The sequence below is a fragment of the Salvelinus sp. IW2-2015 genome, linkage group LG10 (genome assembly GCF_002910315.2).
Source record: "Salvelinus sp. IW2-2015 linkage group LG10, ASM291031v2, whole genome shotgun sequence".
Lineage (NCBI taxonomy): Eukaryota > Metazoa > Chordata > Actinopteri > Salmoniformes > Salmonidae > Salvelinus > Salvelinus sp. IW2-2015.
Genome location: NC_036850.1, coordinates 13,086,449 through 13,106,989, shown reverse-complemented (window position 1 = coordinate 13,106,989; position 20,541 = coordinate 13,086,449). Strand labels below are relative to the sequence as shown.

The 20,541-nt window shown below is 45.8% G+C and overlaps 1 protein-coding gene across 1 annotated transcript in view; it reads right to left on the bottom strand.

The window, feature by feature from the left end:
* Window positions 1-20,541, bottom strand: part of LOC111969103 (tight junction protein ZO-1) — a 160,234-nt gene that overhangs the window by 14,549 nt on the left and 125,144 nt on the right. Inside the window, 30 exon segments of the mRNA XM_070445395.1 lie at window positions 3,620-3,835; window positions 7,996-8,078; window positions 8,410-8,554; window positions 8,556-8,625; window positions 8,628-8,660; window positions 8,663-8,761; window positions 8,764-8,784; window positions 8,787-8,878; window positions 8,880-8,910; window positions 8,913-8,942; window positions 8,945-8,986; window positions 8,989-9,152; window positions 9,154-9,296; window positions 10,317-10,379; window positions 10,382-10,425; window positions 10,428-10,494; window positions 10,497-10,534; window positions 10,537-10,576; window positions 10,579-10,620; window positions 11,748-12,098; window positions 12,358-12,458; window positions 14,286-14,496; window positions 14,768-14,850; window positions 15,709-15,735; window positions 16,115-16,210; window positions 16,388-16,572; window positions 17,884-18,103; window positions 18,292-18,400; window positions 19,501-19,651; window positions 19,790-19,895. Coding sequence (XP_070301496.1) covers window positions 3,620-3,835; window positions 7,996-8,078; window positions 8,410-8,554; window positions 8,556-8,625; window positions 8,628-8,660; window positions 8,663-8,761; window positions 8,764-8,784; window positions 8,787-8,878; window positions 8,880-8,910; window positions 8,913-8,942; window positions 8,945-8,986; window positions 8,989-9,152; window positions 9,154-9,296; window positions 10,317-10,379; window positions 10,382-10,425; window positions 10,428-10,494; window positions 10,497-10,534; window positions 10,537-10,576; window positions 10,579-10,620; window positions 11,748-12,098; window positions 12,358-12,458; window positions 14,286-14,496; window positions 14,768-14,850; window positions 15,709-15,735; window positions 16,115-16,210; window positions 16,388-16,572; window positions 17,884-18,103; window positions 18,292-18,400; window positions 19,501-19,651; window positions 19,790-19,895 — 3,103 coding nt within the window.

Below are 20,541 nucleotides of genomic sequence, written 5' to 3'. Positions count from 1 at the left end.
GCTGGTAGACCTCTTCGGCTAGCCGGCAGATGGGCCTAGCTCGAGGCTAGCTCAAGGCTAACTGGTGCTTGCTTCGAGACAGAGGTGTTAGCCAGTAGTAGCCACTCGGTTGCAGCTAGCTAGCTGTGATGATACGGTGTAATTGTCCAGAGCTTGCGTCAGGAACCGGTGATGTGGTAGAGAAAAAGCAGTCCTATATGCTCTGGGTTGATATCGCGCTTGCAGACTGGCAGGTATTGCCCGGTATTGAAGCTGGCTGTGTCCGAGTTAAGGCGAAGACCGCAGCAGTGGCTAACTGACTACTAGCTAGTAGCTAGTTATCTGGCTAGCTTCTGATTGGGGTTACGGTTCTAAAGTATAAAAAAAAATAGCAGGTCCGTACCACATTGGGTGAGGCGGAATGTAGGAATGTATATTCAGTTCCTAGATGGAAAGTGAAATTAAAATATATACGAAATGTATACGAAAAATACGAAGACTATTTACACGGGACAAGACAAGACAAAGACACGTCCGACTGCTACGCCATCTTGGATTCAAGTATATATATAACGATATTTTGGAGATGATTTAGTTTTTTTAAAATGACACTGAGCGATGGTAATCTGAATAAAGTCCAAAATAATATCTATAAAGGCCAAAATATTGCCCTGCTAATAGCCATAATGGCGCTGTACAACGTGACAGTGTGTTTGAAAGAGTATTTGCCAGTAAGCAACAATTTGTTTACCTTCATTAGACAACTTTGTTCCAATATTTCTGTAAATCACTGATATTTATTCCCATAGTAATTCGTTATGGATCCATAACTAAATAAATATCAGCATTTTGAAAGAGTATTTTTATCATCATTTTATTAACGAAAGCATAAAGATGCTGATGAAGAAATACACTAATGTACAGTATTTTCTTTTACATTTGGATAATAAAGCATTTAGAAGATATAAGCCACCTGCATTTGTTTATTAGGCTACTGTGCAGTCTGACAAGTAAACATAGCCTATAGTACATACTGTAGTAAACATGGGAAAGTGCCCGGGTTTGCATTGCAAATGAGGGCATAAACTGGGTCAAGACGCCAGCAGAGTAAGTAGACTTTTATGTAGTAAATTAAAAGTAAAATCAACCTACAACCCCTACGGTAGGCCTACAGTATATCTCAAAATATTTTTTTCATCTCTACATGTAGGTAGGTCTCCTGATTTAAACCTGATCGAACTTGTTTGGCATCAACTGAAAACTTTAATCTGTAACTCTGCCAAGCCGACAAGCAAAGATGAACTGGGCAAGGCCATCAAGATGTTTTGGCTAGAGAAATTGACGATACAACAATGCAATAAATACATTGATAATCTAAGCAAGGTTTTACCTGTGGTCGTGGAGCTGGGTGGAAGTGTGACTAAAATGTAGTTTAAATAAACATCCGTATTTTAATGCATTTTTTTCTCTTTATTTAATTAAGCCTCATAGCCTACCTTAGCCAGTTAAGTTATTTTATATAGGTCTAGGCTATGAAGAAAGACTCCAATTAAGCCCTCTTGTTGTTTGTAAAGTCAAATTAAAATTAAGATTATTTTTTAAATGAATTGCTCGACTGGTGTAGGTTTTCTCCATCTGTTGGTGTGCAACACTTGCCTAACAAGTAAGCTCTATTTTCAGCACCAGCCACTGTTCACCTCCTATTGATTGCGCTGCGATTGCCGCCAGTTGTTTTGTAAATTTAACTAGACAAGTCAGGTAAGAACAAATTCTTATTTACAATCCCGGCCTACCCCAGCCAAACTCGGATGACACTGGGCCAATTGTGCGCCGCCCTATGGCACTCCCAATCACGGTCGGATGTGATACAGCCTGTATTTGAACCAGGGACTGTAGTAATGCCTCTTGCACGGAGATGCAGTGCCTTAGACCGCTGCGCTACTCGGGAGCCATGACCAATATATTATATATATTTTTTTTCAGAACATTAACCGTGTGTAGGTAGATTTGGCAAGGTAGATCGAAATGATTTGTTGCAAGTTGTGTGGGGTGGGGGTGGGGGTGGGTTCACATCTTGCTCGGCTATTAGACAATTCTTTAGTTAAGGTTTAATAGTCTATTGTTCAGCTAATAGCCCATCCTGCTACGCTTGTGAAAAACTAACAATAATTACTTTTTCCACTTTCCACATGTTAAAGATTCCAATTGATGAAGTGTTTTTAGCCACAATCGGCCCCAACCCCAAGTAATACATTCGGGCACAGTCGATAGCGTGCTGGACTTTGGGATAGAATGTTGAGAGTTCGAAACCTGCTCCCTGCTTGTTTCATTACATTATTATGCCGGGCTCAGAGCAAATAGCCTGGAGTGTTACTCCCATCTCCTTGCTCGCGTCATTCTCCACCTGAGTGGCTCCCTTGTGGGCGTGCTGGCAGGATATGGCAGCACCTTCGATTGTGCGTCAAGAATTCAGCATAGCAAGTTTGTATGAAGGTCTGGTTATTCACAGGCAACTAGTAATATGCTCTAAACCGCTCTGGTGACAAAAACCTTGCTGCCTTGTTTTCAATCTTTCACATGGCTGGGAGAACCTCCTCAGATTAATACAGATGAAGGGAGTTAGATATGAATAGGAAGTGTAGTGTACCGTTTTTTTCTGTATATATGAATTACAAATCAGCCTTTACTAAAATCATGTTTCTAGTCTATTGCATAGGTAGCCTAATGGTTAGAGCGTTGGACTAGTAACCGAAAGGTTGCAAGATCGAATCCCCAAGCTGACAAGGTAAAAATCTATCATTCTGCCCCTGAAGAAGGCAGTTAACCCACTGTTCCCCAGTAGGCTGTCATTGTAAATAAGAATTTGTTCTTAACTGACTTGTCTAGTTAAATAAAGGTTAAAATGTAAAATAAAAAATGCCTTATTAGTCTCCATCTACAGTGCCTTTGAATACATTTTTAGAAACATGAGTTTGGCCAGAGTCTGTGGCTTCAGGCTCATGTGATGGTGCCTGGAGAACAGACCAGTAGTGGAGAGGACCGTCTCAGAGCTTGCAGAGCCACTGGTGATGCTAAACACCCCCCTAAACACTCTGGGCAAGGACCCATCGTTTTCTTTTTTCTGTAGGTAGGCCTAAAGGATTGTAGGTAAAATAACCCTATCAAAACGGAAAGCTCCTTGGAAGAGGTAATATGCCAGGCCTATTGGGCAAAAATTAATGATGGCCCATTGTATAGATAATAGAATCGAAAATTAATGAAACTTTTAAGAGATCTGATTTTGAGTTTATAAATACTTTGCTACAGTGACACACTAAGCTAGCTACCCACCTCGTTCCTCTCTGTTAGCATGTCCACTTAGTAAGTACACCATCATGCTTTATGAAAATATTTAGCATATTATATGACAGTAGCTAAAGCAAGGGGCTACAGCAGTGGACAAGTAGACAAAAAATGCATGCTGGGCCGGGCATGCCCTAAGCTCGTGAAGTGAGCGCTACTGGAGCGGGTGAGAAGGCCGACGCTCCAGTCAAAACGCTCCACTCCTCGCTCCGCTCTACTCACATATACCGTCTCCCACCACAGTGATTTGATTTCCTACCACATATCCCAGAGAGAGTGACACGTGGGAGTGAGTTACCTGGGGTAGTTGTATCCGGGATGTGCTTGTGGTTGAGCAGCAGGTTTAGTTGCGATGACAGGTGTTGTCTGAGGGGCCTTGCCTGCGTCTAAGCTTCGCCGGTCAAAGTAAGACAGCTGTTTCCTATAGTACTCCTCGTCTTCATCTGGGTTATAGTGGTTAGAGCGCACTATGTCATCATCGGACACCTCCCGGGGCTTCTGAGGCTCAGGGACTCTGAGGAGAGAGATAAAGAAGGGGTGAGCCAATTAAAATAACAAACCACACAAAGAAATTCCTCTAAAATATATTGTGGTGTGTTTGTTCCGATCTCTAAATCACTACAATTTACCATATAACAAATCAGACAGAACTACAATGAAAGCATCAGTGCTTCAATGATAAACATGTGTACGGGACAGCCTCTGCAACATGCATATAGTATATTACTGCATCAGTCAGTGTGTGCAGAGTTGGAAGGTAGTTTCTCTTAGTGTCCACCGAGGGGCGCTCCAAGACCAAGAGCAGCAAACAGCAGCGCCAATGAGAGGCAGCGGCATTGTTTTACATCAGTACAATGCTTAACTTGCAAGCCCTACCCAACAGTGCAGTATTCATATAACTAATAATAAAATACAAAAAAACAAGAAATAAGACAGGGTGCCATATACAGGGTACATGTAAGTGGTGGGTATGTGCGTGTGTATGTTAATGTGAGTGTGCAAGTGTCATGTAAACAGGGGTAATAGTGATCAGTAGAAGGATGAAGGATAAATGGATGCACTCACCTCACCCAAATAATATTGTGACTCATCCTATACTCATATTTGTGGACAAAGTTTAAATTGGAGAAAGAAAAAAAAATGTGATTTTAAAATAATGGGTTCAAGGACATACATCTGGTGTATTAGAAGCTATTATTTGTACCATGATCGTCTTCAATATTTTATTTTATTTACAAAAAGTAAAATTCACTATAATGAGGGATCCTGTTTTCTGCAAACAATGCCTGCAATACTGCGGTCGGCCTTGAATTTCCGTGGCTTCAATGAGAGGGGGCAGTCGTTCTCCCCTGGGGTATGCCCACACTATTCCAACATAGAAAAGCTGCTTTTTAACATAGTTTTCCTTCCAAAAATTGTAATTATTTCACTCATATTGTAATTATTAATTATAGATAACATTATATAAAAATCTTGAAACACTGGACAGTTACTTTAAGCTTTAAAATGGCAAGGTTCTCTCTGCCGCATTGCAAAATTGGTTGAATTGCAGGATATTAGCTTTATAGTCACAACAAAACATTTCTCTACTCCATGACAAAATGTGTAGAATTGCAGGACATTTGCTTGAAAACTGAATTTTTTTCTCTCCAATGCCAAGTGGCGAGTCCTTAAAATGTTCCTTCCCACGGCCCAAGATTTGGCTAGTCCGGCCATGGACACAAAGTCATGGTAAAACTCCATATATGCTATTTTTATTTAACTCAAGTTGTGTTCTGATTATGAGGAGGTCCCTGATGAATTTGCTATCACAAACGGGGTACCCGGCCCCAAATCCTTTGAGAACCCATGGTTTAGGATTCTGTTGGTCTGAGCCTTGATGCAACTGTACCACCTGCCGGACGGGAGTATGGAGAACAGTTCTCAGACACACCCTGGAATGTACGTCCTGAATGGCTGGGAGCTCACCCCCAGTGATGCATTGGGACGTCCTCATCTCCCTATGTAGGGCTTTCGGGTCGAGGGCAGTGCAGTGCAGTTGCCATACCAGACGGTGATACAACCAGTCAGAATGCTCTTGATGGAGCAGCTGTAAAAGTTCCTAAGGATCTGAGGGGCCATGCCAAATCGTTTCAGCCTCCTGAGGGATAAGAGGCACTGCCGTGCCTTCTTCACAATTGTGCTGGTGTGAGAGGACCATGTTAAGTCCTCAGTGATGTGGACACAGAGGAACTTGAAGCTCTTGACCCTCCACTGCGGCCCCGTCGATGTGGATTATGGTGTGCACCCTCCCCTGTTTCCTGTAGTCCAAGATCAGCTTGTTGGTCTTGCTGACGTTGCGGGAGAGGTTGTTGTCCTGGCACCACACTGTGAGGTCTCTGACCTCCTCCCGTCTCATCATCATTTGTGATCAGGCCTACCACCACGTGTCATATGCAAACTTGATGGAGTTGAAGTCGTGCGTGGCCGCAGTCGTGGGTGAACTGGGAGTAGAGGGGGCTAACCACACACCGTGGGGGCCCCGTTATTGTAGGGTCAGCGTGACGGAGGTGTTGTTGCCTACTCTTACCACCTGGGGTCGACCATCAGGAAGACCAGGATCCAGTTACAGAGGAAGGTGTTCCATCCCAGGGTCCCGAGCTTGGTGACCAACTTTGTGGGCACTATGGTGTTGAACGCTGAGCTATAGTCAATGAACAGCATTCTCACATAGGTGTTCCTTTTGTCCAGGTGGGAAAGGGCAGTGTGGCGTGCAATTGATATTGCGTCATCTATGGATCTGTTGGGGTGGTGTGCAAATTGGAGTGGGTCCAGGCTATCTGGGATGATGGAGTTCATGTGTGCCATGACCAACCTTTCAAAGCACTTCATTACTTAATTTACTTTAATTTACTCATGCGCCTCTCCTGGATCTCTCCTGGCTCCAGGGTCACAGGGGTCATGTTAGCATGATGTGAGTGCGGCATGACGGTAGTTAATGTGGCAGGATGCCTTAGAGTTTTGATGAACAGGAATGATGGTAGTCAGCTTGAAACGTGGGGATTACATACAAGGAGAGGTTGAAAATGTCTGAAGACGCCTGCCAGCTTTTCTGCACATGCCCCGAGGACACACCCTGGAATACCGTCTGGCCCTGCGGCCTTACGAGTGTTGACCCACTTAAAAACCTTACTCATGTCAGCCTCAGAGAGAGATCACCCAGACCTCTGGCTCAACGGGGGCCCTCATGCTGGGCTCTGTGTTGTTTTTGTCGAGGCATGCATAAAAGGCATTGAGATTGTCTGGTAGAGAGACATCGTTAGGCAGATCACGGCTAGGGCTTCCTTTGTAGTCCAAAATGTACTGTAACTTGTATAATAGGATTCCACCTTGTTCAGATCTTACCCTTTTGCTTGTTCGATAGCTCTGCAGAGGTCGTAGCGGGACTTCTTCTACGCATTCGTGTCCTCAGCCATAGCCCTGTGAGCAGTAGCTCTGTCTTTTAGCTTAGCACGCACATCAGTGTTATTTCAGGGCTTTAGTTTGGGGAAGCAGCAAACCTCCACTGTGGGGACGATGTCAGCGATGCATTTCCTGATTAACATATTCCAGTCAGCGCTAGCAAAGCAGTCCTGTAGAATAGCTTCTGCTCCAGTAGACCATTTTCTATGGAGCACATCATGGGTCTTCCTTCCTGTTTGAGCTTTTGTTTGTAAACAGGAAGCAGGAGTGGCGCGGAATTAAAATCACCGGAAACAAGAAAAGCAGCATCTGGGTGCATGGTTTCCTGCTTCTTTATAGCCTCGTACAGTTCATCAAGTGCCAACTTGTTGTTGTTGTCCTGATGTGGAATATATACACCAGTCACAATAACAGATGAAAAGTCTCTCGGGAGGTAAAAAGGTCAGCATTTGACCATCAGGTATTTCAAGACGTGAACAATAGGACGAAACTTCCTTCCACTGCGCTAGAGTCTGCACAACATTTGCTGCTGATGAAGAGACTTACCCCTCCCACTCTGGATTTCCCTGAATCCGATATCCTGTCTGCTCGGTGAATGGAGAATCCATCAAGTATCTTGTCTGAAAGCCATGTTCCAGAAAAACAGAGGATATTGCAGTTACGAGAGTCCCGCTGATCGCAAATCTGCGATCAGAGGTCATCCATCTTATTATCAAGTGGCCAATAGAATGAAGGGAACTGGTGGCTGGTTTTCCTTCGACTCGCCAGGACGGCCACTCTCCTGCCTCCTTTTCTCCGGCGTTTCCTCTTGGGTAGCCCGAAGATTTGGTTGGAGGTACACAAAGAGCCCAGGGCAGATGAGCCAAACAAGTAGTTGAACCCAAAATTGAGTTAAGTAACAGCCGYTCTGATGTTCAAAAGTATTTGTTGATCATATGTAATGATAGCGGAGACATTTAGTGCAAACAGCGTAGATAAACGGCTAAATAATAGCTAAGTTGGGTCAGATCACCCAACACGGCAGCCATACAATACAGTACACCGTCATATTCATATCATATCTTCAAAAGTCATTTACCTTTCTAAGCCCTATGATCCACTTCAGAGTGGATCGCCTGACAGCCCTAACAGACACATCTGGCCCTCAGAGATAAAGCAGCATCTGTTCTGTGGTGTGATGTAGTGTGTGTGTGGTGGGGGGGCTCAGTGCTGTACTCCATTATGACCCATTACCTGAAGGACTTCTCCTGGTCCAGATTGCTGAGCGAGTTGGCTTTAGGAATGCACGTGCCTGGTTTGGTGGGCAGATCCGCTGACTGTGGGAGCAAGATAGAAATGCAAATAAAATTCCTGGAAAAGTAAACCTTTACGGACATCACATGGACCAATCAAATATAATTAGTAGAGGTCAGGGTCAGGTAACCCTGTGAGCATTACCAGTGCTTAACTTGGACTGAAATAGGTTCTGGTACTCATTTTATGTGCCGGTACTGTTTGCATTTAGGTGCAGGAGCTCCCCAATACTTTTGAGCTAATATTCTATAAGAGGAACAGGAGCTCAGGCAGTAGAGCATTTGAGCTCGTGCCCAAGTCAAGCACTGAGCATTACATACGTGCACAAGAGTGAGGTGTTTTCCAGATGCTTACCCTGAGCCCGACGGTGTCTCCTGCCTCCTTGGCTCGGTCCACAGACACAGAGCGCTTGTTCTCAAACATCTTGACCCTGGACAGCACCGACTGGGCCCTTATGGCCGGGTCGTCCTCAGCTCCACTCTGGGAGGGGGAAGGGGATTGGGGCTGTAGTGATCACCGTGTCCCCAGGTGAGGGACGGAGAGCCTCTGGTTGTGGTTTGGGTGCGGGCACGGGGCGTCAAAGTTCATGATGGGTTCATACTGTGGGGCGGGGGCTTGTAGCCTCGGTGCTGAGGTGGTGCCTGGTTGTAGGCAGGCTCAGGTCCTGGCCGCTGGGCAGGCTCCCCCTGGTAGTACTGTTTAGGGGCTCTGGAGAGCGTGTTGCAGGGGATACGGGTGAGGCTCCTGGTCGTAACGTAGAGGAGCGTTAGCCCCCTGGGACGGATGGAGGAGCTCATCGTAGCGGATGGGTCCTGGTCCTGCTGCTGCCGTAGCGAGGTCGTCCGTTGTAGCCAGCGGGGTCTCATCATAGCGCGGCTGAGGGGGCTGTAGTCTTGCTCGGGTCCGTCTTCGTAGGACAGCCGGGGGTCGTGCCAGGCCCAGGGGGGTGCTGCTGCTGGTGGGGTGGTGGGCCAGAGGTTGCTGGTTGTAGGGAGGCCACTGGTCACGTAGTGAGGCACGTTTTCTCGTGGTGCAGTTGAGAGTCGAAGTTACGATACTTTGGTTCCAGGTAGCCACCCCCGTCGTAGCGGTTGGCGGTGATCGTAATCTCTGTACGGGTGTTGGTCCTGATACGGAGGCTGGGACTCGTAGGTCATGGGCGGCCCCATCGCCGGAGACGGCTTTACACCACCATGGTTCACTCTGACTGGCTCCTCCAGGTAGGGATCCTTCTTGTACATCTGAGGAAATAAACAATGGAAGAACATATGTGAGTAATGGGACAAGAGCAACCAGTAGCACACATCCAATAAATAAATGTGCTTATAAATATAAGAATCAAGTACAGAAGGCAACGAGAATATTTAAACAGAAGATTAATAATGGCTGAAGGAGAAGCAGAGAGAGGAAGCAGGAGACCTGAAATAGAGACACTCAGAGGTAGGGGTTAAAGGTCAGGTCAAACAGAATGCAGGTCTGAATGTCAGATCAGAGCAGCCAATACACACAGGAGATCTCAATATATATTGCAACATACCACTTTAGTTTAAACAGCAACCCAAAAACAAAACTAACAAAGTAGATACAAACAAAAAAAAACTTTATCTTTATAACATTAGAAGCCAAATGAAATTACTGCATGTCCCCCACACAATGTAAACCCATTAAAAACCATGGCATTTGAAAAGTAGCCATTGAACAAACAAGTCATTATTTACATTAACTTCATGGGATGTTAAAATCCATAAAAGTATACTCCAGTTGGAGCGGAATGGCTACAATTTCAAATTCAGGGATAAAATGTCTAATAAAATATCCAAAATACTGATTGATAACTTGAAGAGATGTCACCAAAAAATCGAAATAATTAAATGGCCATTCAGTCTGCATCAACCAGTACACCACTATCATCAGTTCTACTGCTATGTTTAAACAGAGAGAAACCAACTGAAACATGTTGTAGCCATGCAAGAGGGTAAGCAACAGTGAGAGCCTCAGTTCTTCGCTGCTCTTCTCTATATAGGTACCACACCAATGCAGCAATCAGTCTATATTCTCCTCCAAGAAGCCCACTGTTGTTTACGAGTGCTCAGATACACACAGTCTCTCTCTCACTCTCTCTCAGAAGCACACAGTGGACAGCGGCAGGCATGCAAGAGTGAAAGGAAAGCGTGGCGGGCGGTACACAGGCAGGCAGCGACAGGCCACAGCAGACCGACAGCGGGGTCGGACGGGCCAGGCCATGTCCAGATGATGGGTACCTGTGGTTCTGAACTGGGCAGTCCGGATTGTAGGGGTTCGGGTTCGAGCGTTGGGGCGGGGCCAGGGGCTGAGCTAGATCAGGGGTGGGCATCCTAAGCCTGTCAGCCTCGGGCCGGGGCCTGGCTTGGGTTTGCTCTGGGGAGCAGCGATAGGGCCAAGGCTTAAACCATGGCTCAAACCGCTACACCATTTACAGTGTTGTTGACAGCAGTGGGCCTGCCTCTGTCTCAGCCAGTAACACAGGCTGCTCAGGCTGCTGGGGAGGATAGGCATGGTGGCCGGAACAGCCTCTGCTTTCTCATTCTGTGAAGTGGTTCAGAAACGTTTAATACACGGTGCTACTCACGAGGGAGATACACCCTCACTAATGTTAACGTTACAGCGTAACACAGCCTGCTCTGTACCTCCTCCACCGACCACTCAGTAAACTCACCATCCTCGGACCAAATTCAACTGATGGCTTTAGATGATCAATCTGCCACGTAAGAATTCGTAACAGGACAAAGTTTCTGTTGTTAATGTAGTCTGATTGGACTTTAATTCTAGATTACAGTACAATGTTTCCTTTTTCTTTTTTTCTCTTTACACATCAGAAGACAAACTTTTCGTGGATATCATAACGGCCGAATTGACCCAGATAAAAATTTACAGCAATACGTGGTTAACACTGACATTTCCAACATGCACATAAATACTTCTGGTATCACGGTATCAGTCCAAATCACAAGTGAAACAACTAGGAAGAGCACATATGGTGGTACCGATACAGACACTTGACAGACAGAAAACTTCTTCTCCTCAGTGAGAACATCGACATCAACAAAAACAGTCACACTTAACACAGGTCGTGAATACTGATTTAAACAGTCACACTAACGCAGGTCGTGAATACTGATTATAACAGTCTCACTAACGCAGGTCGTGAATACTGATTTAACAGTCACACTAACGCAGGTCGTGAATACTGATTATAACAGTCACACTAACACAGGTCGTGATACTGATTATAACAGTCACACTAACGCAGGTCGTGAATACTGATTATAACAGTCACACTAACGCAGGTCGTGAATACTGATTATAACAGTCACACTAACGCAGGTCGTGAACTGATTAACAGTCACACTAACGCAGGTCGTGAATACTGATTATAACAGTCACACTAACGCAGGTCGTGAACACTGATTATAACAGTCAAGCTTATTCTTTCTTTTTTATCTTTTTTTCTTCAAAAATAAAAAAAACAAACACGATAGTGAATAAATACTTAAGTGGATACAAATTTTCTTTCCATCTTTTTTGTTTTTCTTTGTTTGTGTTAGTAGATAATACTGTTTAAAACACTGCTTCAATAGCGGCGCCAGAACACTCTCCTCACGCACACCACGGATTCGAGACAACAGGCAGATGCACGCTCTCATAAACGGTACCTGCTGGGCCACTGGTGCCTTGAACCCGGCTGGGTCGATCCGGTTCAGGGGGGCGGGCTGCACTGTGTGCTGGTACCCGCCGTACCTCAGGGGCTCCTGGATGACTGGCGGGTCCTCTCGGACGGGCTCCGAGGAGCGGGTGATGGCGGGCTCAGTGGGCAGGCCCACCTCGTCGTTCAGCGTCTCGTCTAGTTCCTGGTCGGTGTAGGCCCCGCCCTCTGTGTCCGTGTCCTCGTAGTCGGAGGTGTGGCGGCTGTCCGTGCTGTACATGGAGTACTCACTGCCCGGAGCCGACAGGTACGACAGACGGTCATCATGCAGATCCAMGTCATCATCTGGAGCACCGTCCGCCTGGGGAGACACGACAGGAGGACAGCACGGGAGAGAGGGAGGGAGGGGGACAGGGGGAAGGGAGATAAAGAAAGAGCAGAATCAGCAACATTACAGTGAGGAGAGACAGAGAAATTAATGGCAAAGAAAAACGTATTAATGCACAAAATACATTGTATATTAAAATTGTCTGACATTAATTTTGAATACAACATTTTCATTCAAATGAAATGTGTTGTTAAGTGTTTGATGATATTAGTCTCGGCGCTGAGTATCCTACCTTTCCCTCTGAAACCCACACCAGCTGGTTCTGCTGCTGTTGAATGGTCTCCTTCAGGGCACCGTACCACCCGTCATTCATATTATTCATGTTAATGGTGGCTTGGGAAGGATAGAGAGAAGAAGCAGAGACAAAGCACCACTCAAATGAACACAGACAACCGATAACACAATTCTCATAATCACTGTGAAAATCTGTTCTCACAACCTCATGAATAACCATCACGATTAACACATCAGAGCGCGGTTTCCCGATAGCAATAGAACGTTGAAAACTCCACGCAGAGAGAATGGTCACTTATCGTGCCGTTGGAGCATGTGTCGATACTGATAGGATCAAAAGAAAGGAAGTGCTGATCTAGGATCAGCTTTCTCCATTAAAATCACACCATTCTAATTATGTCAAAATACTGACGACGGATTAGCTCCGAGACTAGAGAGATATTTGTTTGGTATATTTGTTTGGTATACTTAGTGTATATGAGACAAATTACAAACAGTACCCTACAAGTAGCAAAACAGAACTCAATTGATTGAACATGAAATGTATTTCAATATGATTGAAATAGGCCTATAGCCTACTGTTAATATTTTAATGCAGTCATCTTGATTTTCATTGGAATCATCTTTTTATACGTCACTTGTTTGTATCAATTGCAAAGACATTGGCAACTTTTGTATTTGTAGTCAACTTTGTTCTTAAGTTATCTGTGGTCACAGAGAGACGGATAAAGCATGTGATTCTATGTTTATCGAAGATCTTCTGTGTATAAAGTGACGTGGGAGGGCAAAAAAAAGCAACGCACTTAGCTGTTCTACGAGTGGTCTGTGGCAGGCGTTAGATTACGAGTGTTTTCAAGTGCAACATTAATGATGGTTTGGGGGAAACAGCTCGGGCGATTTAACGATGCTCCTACGAAGGTTCTAACGATGAACTTAACCTTAAGATGCTTTGGGAAAACCGGTCCCTGAACTAGTAAGTAATTGATATGTCTAACTATCATTGATTCAGATATTGATGATTCATTATTACTATACATGAGGGAAAAAGCTTATTTCTAGTATGACTGCTTGTATCATCCCAAAGCTGTTCGTCTCGTCTTGGCTCAGCCCCGGTTGTTGCCACTGTTGTAACTATGAGCTGTCATGAGTCCAACAACACTCAATGTCTATAGCGCTGCCTGGCAGGTGTCAATCTGCTTGACCTTATACAAATACCACAGGTGACACTTCTCTGTTGTTCTCTCTCTCTAGGCTTGTTCTAAAAATACCAGGCAGTGCTTCATCTACAGACCCATGTGGAATAAGGGAGTAACTCAACATGGATGGGAAAGGAGAGGCTGTCTGTGCTCTCTGCTCTCCTGGGGTCTCCCTCTTTATTGCCAGCAGACGGTAAAAAAAATTAAGAAACGCCTCCCATTTCATACGGGGCAGAGCCGTGCAGGGAATGGGTAATGACGGCTGGGGTCCTGTGGGAGGTTAGTTCGGGGCCCTGAGCAGCCCTGCCTGCATGAGGAGGAGGGGACGGAGAGAACAGCACCTAGCTAAGACACTAACTGTACTGTGCCACCGGCTGATAGTCCGCATCAGGGGCATAACTTTCACTGGGGACGGGGAACATGTCCCCCCCCACCCCAAATTCTGAAATTGCATTTTTGTCCGCCCCAGTTTTATCATTGGATTGCGATACAAACCGAGGCAACGGTGTGCTTTAGGACCATGCGGACGCCTCCGAGCGGTCGGGTAGGCTGTTTGGAGTGTTAATCCGACTGGATTAAAACCAAAGTTGCGCCCCTGGTCCACACTACAGTACAGCACACAGCCCTAGCGTCTCTCACTCCTGACAACTCCATCTCCCTCTGAGAAAATTTTTTCCCCCTACCTTCCACTCACCATTTCTCTCTTCCCCTCCCTCCCATAGAAACTCACTGGTGAAGAGGTGGTGGTTGTTCTTCCTCAGTTTGAGGGCTCTCTCATAGAGTTTCCTGGCTGACTTCCTGGACTCGGGGCACAGCCTGGTTCTCATGGTCTTGACGCCCTGCTTGCTGTCCGGGTTGAGGAACACCACGATGGGGTACCACTGGGCGTAGTTCAGACGGTCCACAGCGTTAGGGGTGATGTCCAGCACAGCATGCCGGTCCTAAGGACACCCCCCATAAATAAATCATTCATATTTGTTCTAAATACTAACACTAAAAGGTTTGCTCAGACTGCTGTTTTAGACTATATTGTTCATATATTGTTCAAATAAAAACATTCATAATTCCATGAACACCAGAGAGCAGTAGTGAGCCATGGATGAGTCTACCTATGGATGTGTGTGTACTATATGCGCTTTAAGAGGGGATCTGTCTGTGAGTGCATGCGTGTGTGTGTGAATGCGTATCCGTGTATTAAGTAGTCTCACTCACCCGGTCAATGATCTGTTTAATGGTGTGGAGGCGAATGATCCCGGAGCTGCGCTGGTCTTTTCCTGCGTCTTTGGGCTCACTCTCTGCAGAGGGGGAGAAGGGACAATGTTACCGTGTCATATTACTGCAGAGCTCACTATACATCTTGGCTCATTACCTTCACCCTAATGCATGCAATATGCCTTAAGCACATTTTAAAACATAAAATATAGGTAGTGTCATTATGAATGTGCACGTGCAACTACAGACATTACAGTACAGTATAATCCGTAATGCAGGAAATGTGTTACATGTGTGAAAAGCATTGAAGTGGGATAATGCACATACAAGAAGATAGGGAATCATTTCAAATAGATTCATGATTCAAATTAAGTTAAGCAGGGATGTTCTAAAAAGGTTAATTATTTAAACATGGCTAGCCTGGCCTTATCTGTCACCATAAGGTAATGACCCTTCGAGAGGCCAGGGTGCAGTTTCACTACTCAGATCTCAACACTATTATCACAGGATCTTTCACCACTCAACCCTGCATTCTAAACCAGCATTCTAGATTGCAGAGTGCTAACATCACTAGCCCTTACAATTTCAGTCATAAACACACCAATGTCATAAGGCATTGTCTCCAATCAAATATAAAAGTTGAAATTTTAAGTACAGATTATGGTGTAATCCACACACAGACATTAGGAGCTTGGGAATTAATAATGAAGACTAGTACGGTTATGTATGCAGCTTATTATCTATAGGATATTGACTGTGCCATGGGTACATGCTCTATAACTAGCTATATTCAGTCATTCCACAACCTCCCTACAGGCTGAATCAGGCCATACATTACCAACTACAGAAAACACATCTACGGTACAGAGGGTAGGCTACCACCTAACTAACTAGCATGAATTAGCACTGATACAAACAAGTTGATGCACTTCATGACATACTTTCCACTCCTTCATGTTGCTGTGTTTCTGAAAAGAAAATACAAGGTTTACAGAGATATAGGTTACGCAAAATACTTCCAGGGCTGGAATCACTTTATATGTGGATTTTGGAGTAGTGCACTTAGGAAAATTGAAATTCAATAATGTCGAGGGTGTTAGAATAACACTACATGCTAAAGATGTTAGCTATTCCCTCAAATGGACCTGAGTAGGCAGATGACGGCGCCCTCTTGTCTCTAACACAGAGCTGCTCTAAGTACTGTGTTACTCCAGCTGTGTGTGTGTGTGTGTGTGTGTGTGTGTGTGTGTGTGTGTGTGGTGTGTGTGTGGTGTGTGTGTGTGTGTGTGAGACACGGCTGAGACAGACAGTGAGACGGCTACTAATGGATAGCTAAAGGCTACTCACTGGCAAGCTCAAACAAGTCAGGCTCCTCTCTGGCCAGCTTCTCTCTTGCCACGTCTGCGATGGACCCAAATATCACCACAGGCCTCAGGAACCCAGCTGGATAACAGAAGATACAAAACATCATATTTGACAGTATCAACACCTCTCAAGGCCGAATTTGTAGGCAAACACATGGCTGCATTCCAATTTCCACACTTCTAGAATGTATTCTCAGTGGTAAGCTAGTTTAGGTATTGTGACGTATCCATGGACCCTGCTCTGGAGATCACCTACCCTCTCTCAGCACCACCCTCTCATAGGCAGGGAACTTGGTCTGGACCGGCTGGGCAGACAGGTCCTCTCTGCTCTTCCTCAGGTTCCTCTTGGAGGTCCGCAGACCACGGAACCTCCAGAAGTCAGCCCTGTCGCCCCCTGGCGTTTTGGGGAGGGTGTACTGCACACTGGACAACTGCTCTGCCCTGTGGGAGGGGGAATAGAGTGGTGTCAGGCAACAGGAAATGGATTCAATGATTGGATTTCAATGGAAACTGCCAACATGGCCTCAGTTTATTTTTAATTCGTCCAGTTATCCAATGTCTCATTTACAGCCCTGTTATTCTATACAACTTACGTCTATTCTTATTTATTTATTTTCTCCCCAATTTCATGGTATCCAATAGCTAGTTACAGTCTTGTCCCATCGCTGCAACTCCCGTACGGACTCGGGAGAGGCGAAGGTCGAGAGTCCTCCGAAACACGACCCCCGCCAAGCAGCACTGCTTCTTGACACACTGCCCACTTAACCCGGAAGTCAGCCGCACCAATGTGTCGGAGGAAACACCGTACACCTGGCGACCGTGTCAGCGTGCACTGCACCCGGCCCGCCACAGGTGTCGCTAGAGCGCGATGGGACACGTATATGGACTCAAACCAGGATCTCTAGCAGCACAGCTAGTACTGCGATGCAGTGCCTTAGACCACTGCACCACTCGGGAGGCCACCTCTATTCTAGTCTGAAATACTTCTATACCTTAATATAACCTAGAATTCAGTAAACATTTGACTGAAGAGGATACAGGCATGGCCAGGGACACAACGTGGCTGAGTAGCCACGGTGCACCGCGTATAATGGTTACGTTGGTGTATGCATGTGACAAATATTGGTGTCACTCTGGTATGTTGGGAGCACTGTGAGGTTCCCCTGTATGCCCCATGGTGTGGAATCTCTCTCTCTCTAAACATAGCCAGGGGCTGTAGGTCAGGCCAGACCTAGACTCCAACAGGGACTCTGTCAGTCTGCTGTTTCATTACGAATAGATAGTCTCCTACCCTCACAGGACTCATAGTGCAAATGCCTTCTCACTAGAACAGTTGTCACCCGTGTAATTGAGACTAGGGGTGATGTTAATGTGGCCTACTTTACACAGCCCAGTTCATCATCTTGTGTTGTTGTTTACCATCTCTACACCGACAGCAAGGCTGCTGGTGTCTTATTTGACTAATGCCGTCGACCCCCCTCCCCCCTCTAGCTACCTTACCCTCTCCTCTCCACAGAGTAGGCTCTGCTGAACTCGACTGTAACTCTACTCTAACTGTTCTTGTTGGGGATGATGTCTCTCTACTATATTCTACCTGTTCTTGTTGGGGATGATGTCTCTCTCCGGTATTCTACCTGTTATTGTTGGGGATGATGTCTCTCTCCGGTATTCTACCTGTTCTTGTTGGGGATGATGTCTCTACTGTATTCTACCTGTTCTTGTTGGGGATGATGTCTCTCTCCGGTATTCTACCTGTTCTTGTTGGGGATGATGCCTCTCTCCACCTCCTGGTGGTTCTTGCCAATGCGTATGGCGAGCCAGGAGCCCAGCTTGCCGTTGTAGAGGGTGTCCACTACACGGAACACCTCTCCCTTGTTGAAGCTCAGGCCATACGGAGACTCCTTCTCATACTCAAAGTGGGTTCGGATGTAGAACGAGTCGCCCACATCCGACTCCACTATCCGACGGTAAACTGGTAGAAGAAAAAATTAGGTAGGGATAAATGTTCAGGTATACAATTGAAAGTGTGTGTACAGTTCACATGTAACCAGGTAAACTTAAAATGTGTGTTTCTGTGCAAACTCAAACCTTTACACTCTCTGACCCTGTCAAGATAGTAACGTTCATTTATCTAACATCTGTTTTCCCCATGTTACTCACCATCCTTCTTCTTCTGGGCCAGAATGGTGACCTCTTCACCCCTYGGAAGGTCTAGGAGGAACAGCACAGCCTCCTCTCGGATGATGTTAGCAAAGTCTACYTTGTTTACCTACAGAGAGGAGGGAGAGAGAAGAACAGAGACTTTCAGCGCTCCAGGGTTCAGGCCAGTCTACTTCCCCACCTCAACCCCTGCAGTCCCCAGCACAATATCACGTTTATTTACCCTGCTGCAGAGCCAGCGTTTGAACCAGGAACACATGGGGTTGAATCATAGAGAACAACCTTTATCCTCCTCAGAAAGGAAACTTCAAGTCTTTATCTCAACTAGTCACACTGTGAAGGCCAGGAAACACTCACAGGCTCCCTGCCCAGGGGTGGAAAACAACATCCTGGGCTGTGTCTGAAACGGCACCCTATTATCTATAGTGTACTACTTTTCCCTACATAGTGAAGAGGTCAAAAGTAGTGCACTATATAGTGAATAGGGTGCCATTTGGGACACAATCCTGGAAGCCCACTCATAGGGAATAGCACAGAGCCTAGAGATGTGTTTGTACAGCAGGGAAGGAGTCTAGCAAAGAGGAGGAGTTAGTCCTCCCCACATACCACCTTGACCCATACTGTGGTGTGGGAGGAACACAAAGCATGGTGTGTTTCGTTAAAATGTGTGGCTAGTGATAAACATGATTAAATGAATCCAACTCTGATATCAGAGGGGACTTCCATCAACAATACTTCAGACAGGGCCTGAGAACAACAACYACGACCTCTATTGTGTGGTTCAGAGTAAACAAAGGAAAGACAGAGAYGAGAAGAGCCAGGCGATGACCTCAGACTGATTCACCGTAATCACCATTTTCTATCTCACATCACTATGACCAGCGACAACACAGTAGAGGTCATTGTTGATCCACCGGCTAGTGGGTCACATAGTTTCACAAAGTGTTTCCAACTAAGCGTGGGCAGCGATGAGAACGTTACCAGAACGACAGCAGATGTTCTCCAGCTAGTACAGAACAGAACATACCCTTCAACACTATCTTTTGTGGAAAAGAACAAACCACATATCCTTCGCAGTTTCCAAAGAGAAAACTTTACAATAGCCTTGTTGACAAAAATGTGACAATCATAAAGTGATGAAACATACCCAACAGCTAATAATAATAAAACGTGTAAAGCAGGTACTACTGTATGAGATGGACTTCTTACCCTGAGAATCTGGTCTCCTTCCTCCAGACCTTCCTTGGCAGCTGGGCTGTCCTCCAGGACTCCGGCTACAAAGATGCCCACGTCATTCCCTCCGGCCAGCCTCAGGCCGACACTCTCCCCCTTCCTAAACTTCACCAGCTTCATACTCGGCCTGCATGGGGAGTGGGCATCATACACAAACATATGTCTAGACACTACTGTTCTACATGGAGCGATTACAAATCAGCAAATAACATGGTACTGACATAAATGGTAATAATAACATGGCTTTAACAGGACTGAGGGTTACCTGAGGATGCTGTCATCATGACCAGCGCTGGGCACTGGGGCGTCAGAGGGGCTGACTGGCAGGTCCACATCAGGCTGGCCAGGCTGGGCATACACTGGCTTTGGTTCTACAGGACCAACACACACACACACTTCAGTCACATACTGATAGTATGATCACACACACATGTGAACACACTGACCTGGAATGTGAATGTAGAGATGACTATCTGAGTTATGGTTAAATAGCTACGGGAATAGGTCAACATTACGTAACACTAGAGCAGGGCTTCATGAGAAACTCTGTTTTCCTGGGACCCAAGCACATGAAAACATGACCCCATTTGGGGGCCCTAAGCTAGATTTGGTTTGAGGGGCCCCCATTGGCAGTAGAATGGCCTTACTGAAGAGCTCAGTGATTTTCAATGTGGCACAGTCATAGGATGCCACCTTTAAGTGCTGTTATTGTGAAGTGGAAACATCTAGGAGCAACAACGGCTCGGCCGCGAAGTGGTCGGCCGCGAAGTGGTAGGCCACAAAAGCTCACAAAACGGGACCGCTGAGTGCTGAAGCACGTAAAAAACGTCTGTCCTTGGTTGCAACACGCACTACTGAGTTCCAAACTGCCTCTGGTAGCAAAGTCAGCACAAGAACGGTTTGACGGGAGCTTTATGAAATGGGTTTCCATGGCCGAGCAGCCACACACAAGCCTAAGATCACCAAGCGCAATGCCAAGCGTCCGCTGGAGTGGTGAAAAGCTCGCCGCCATTGGAC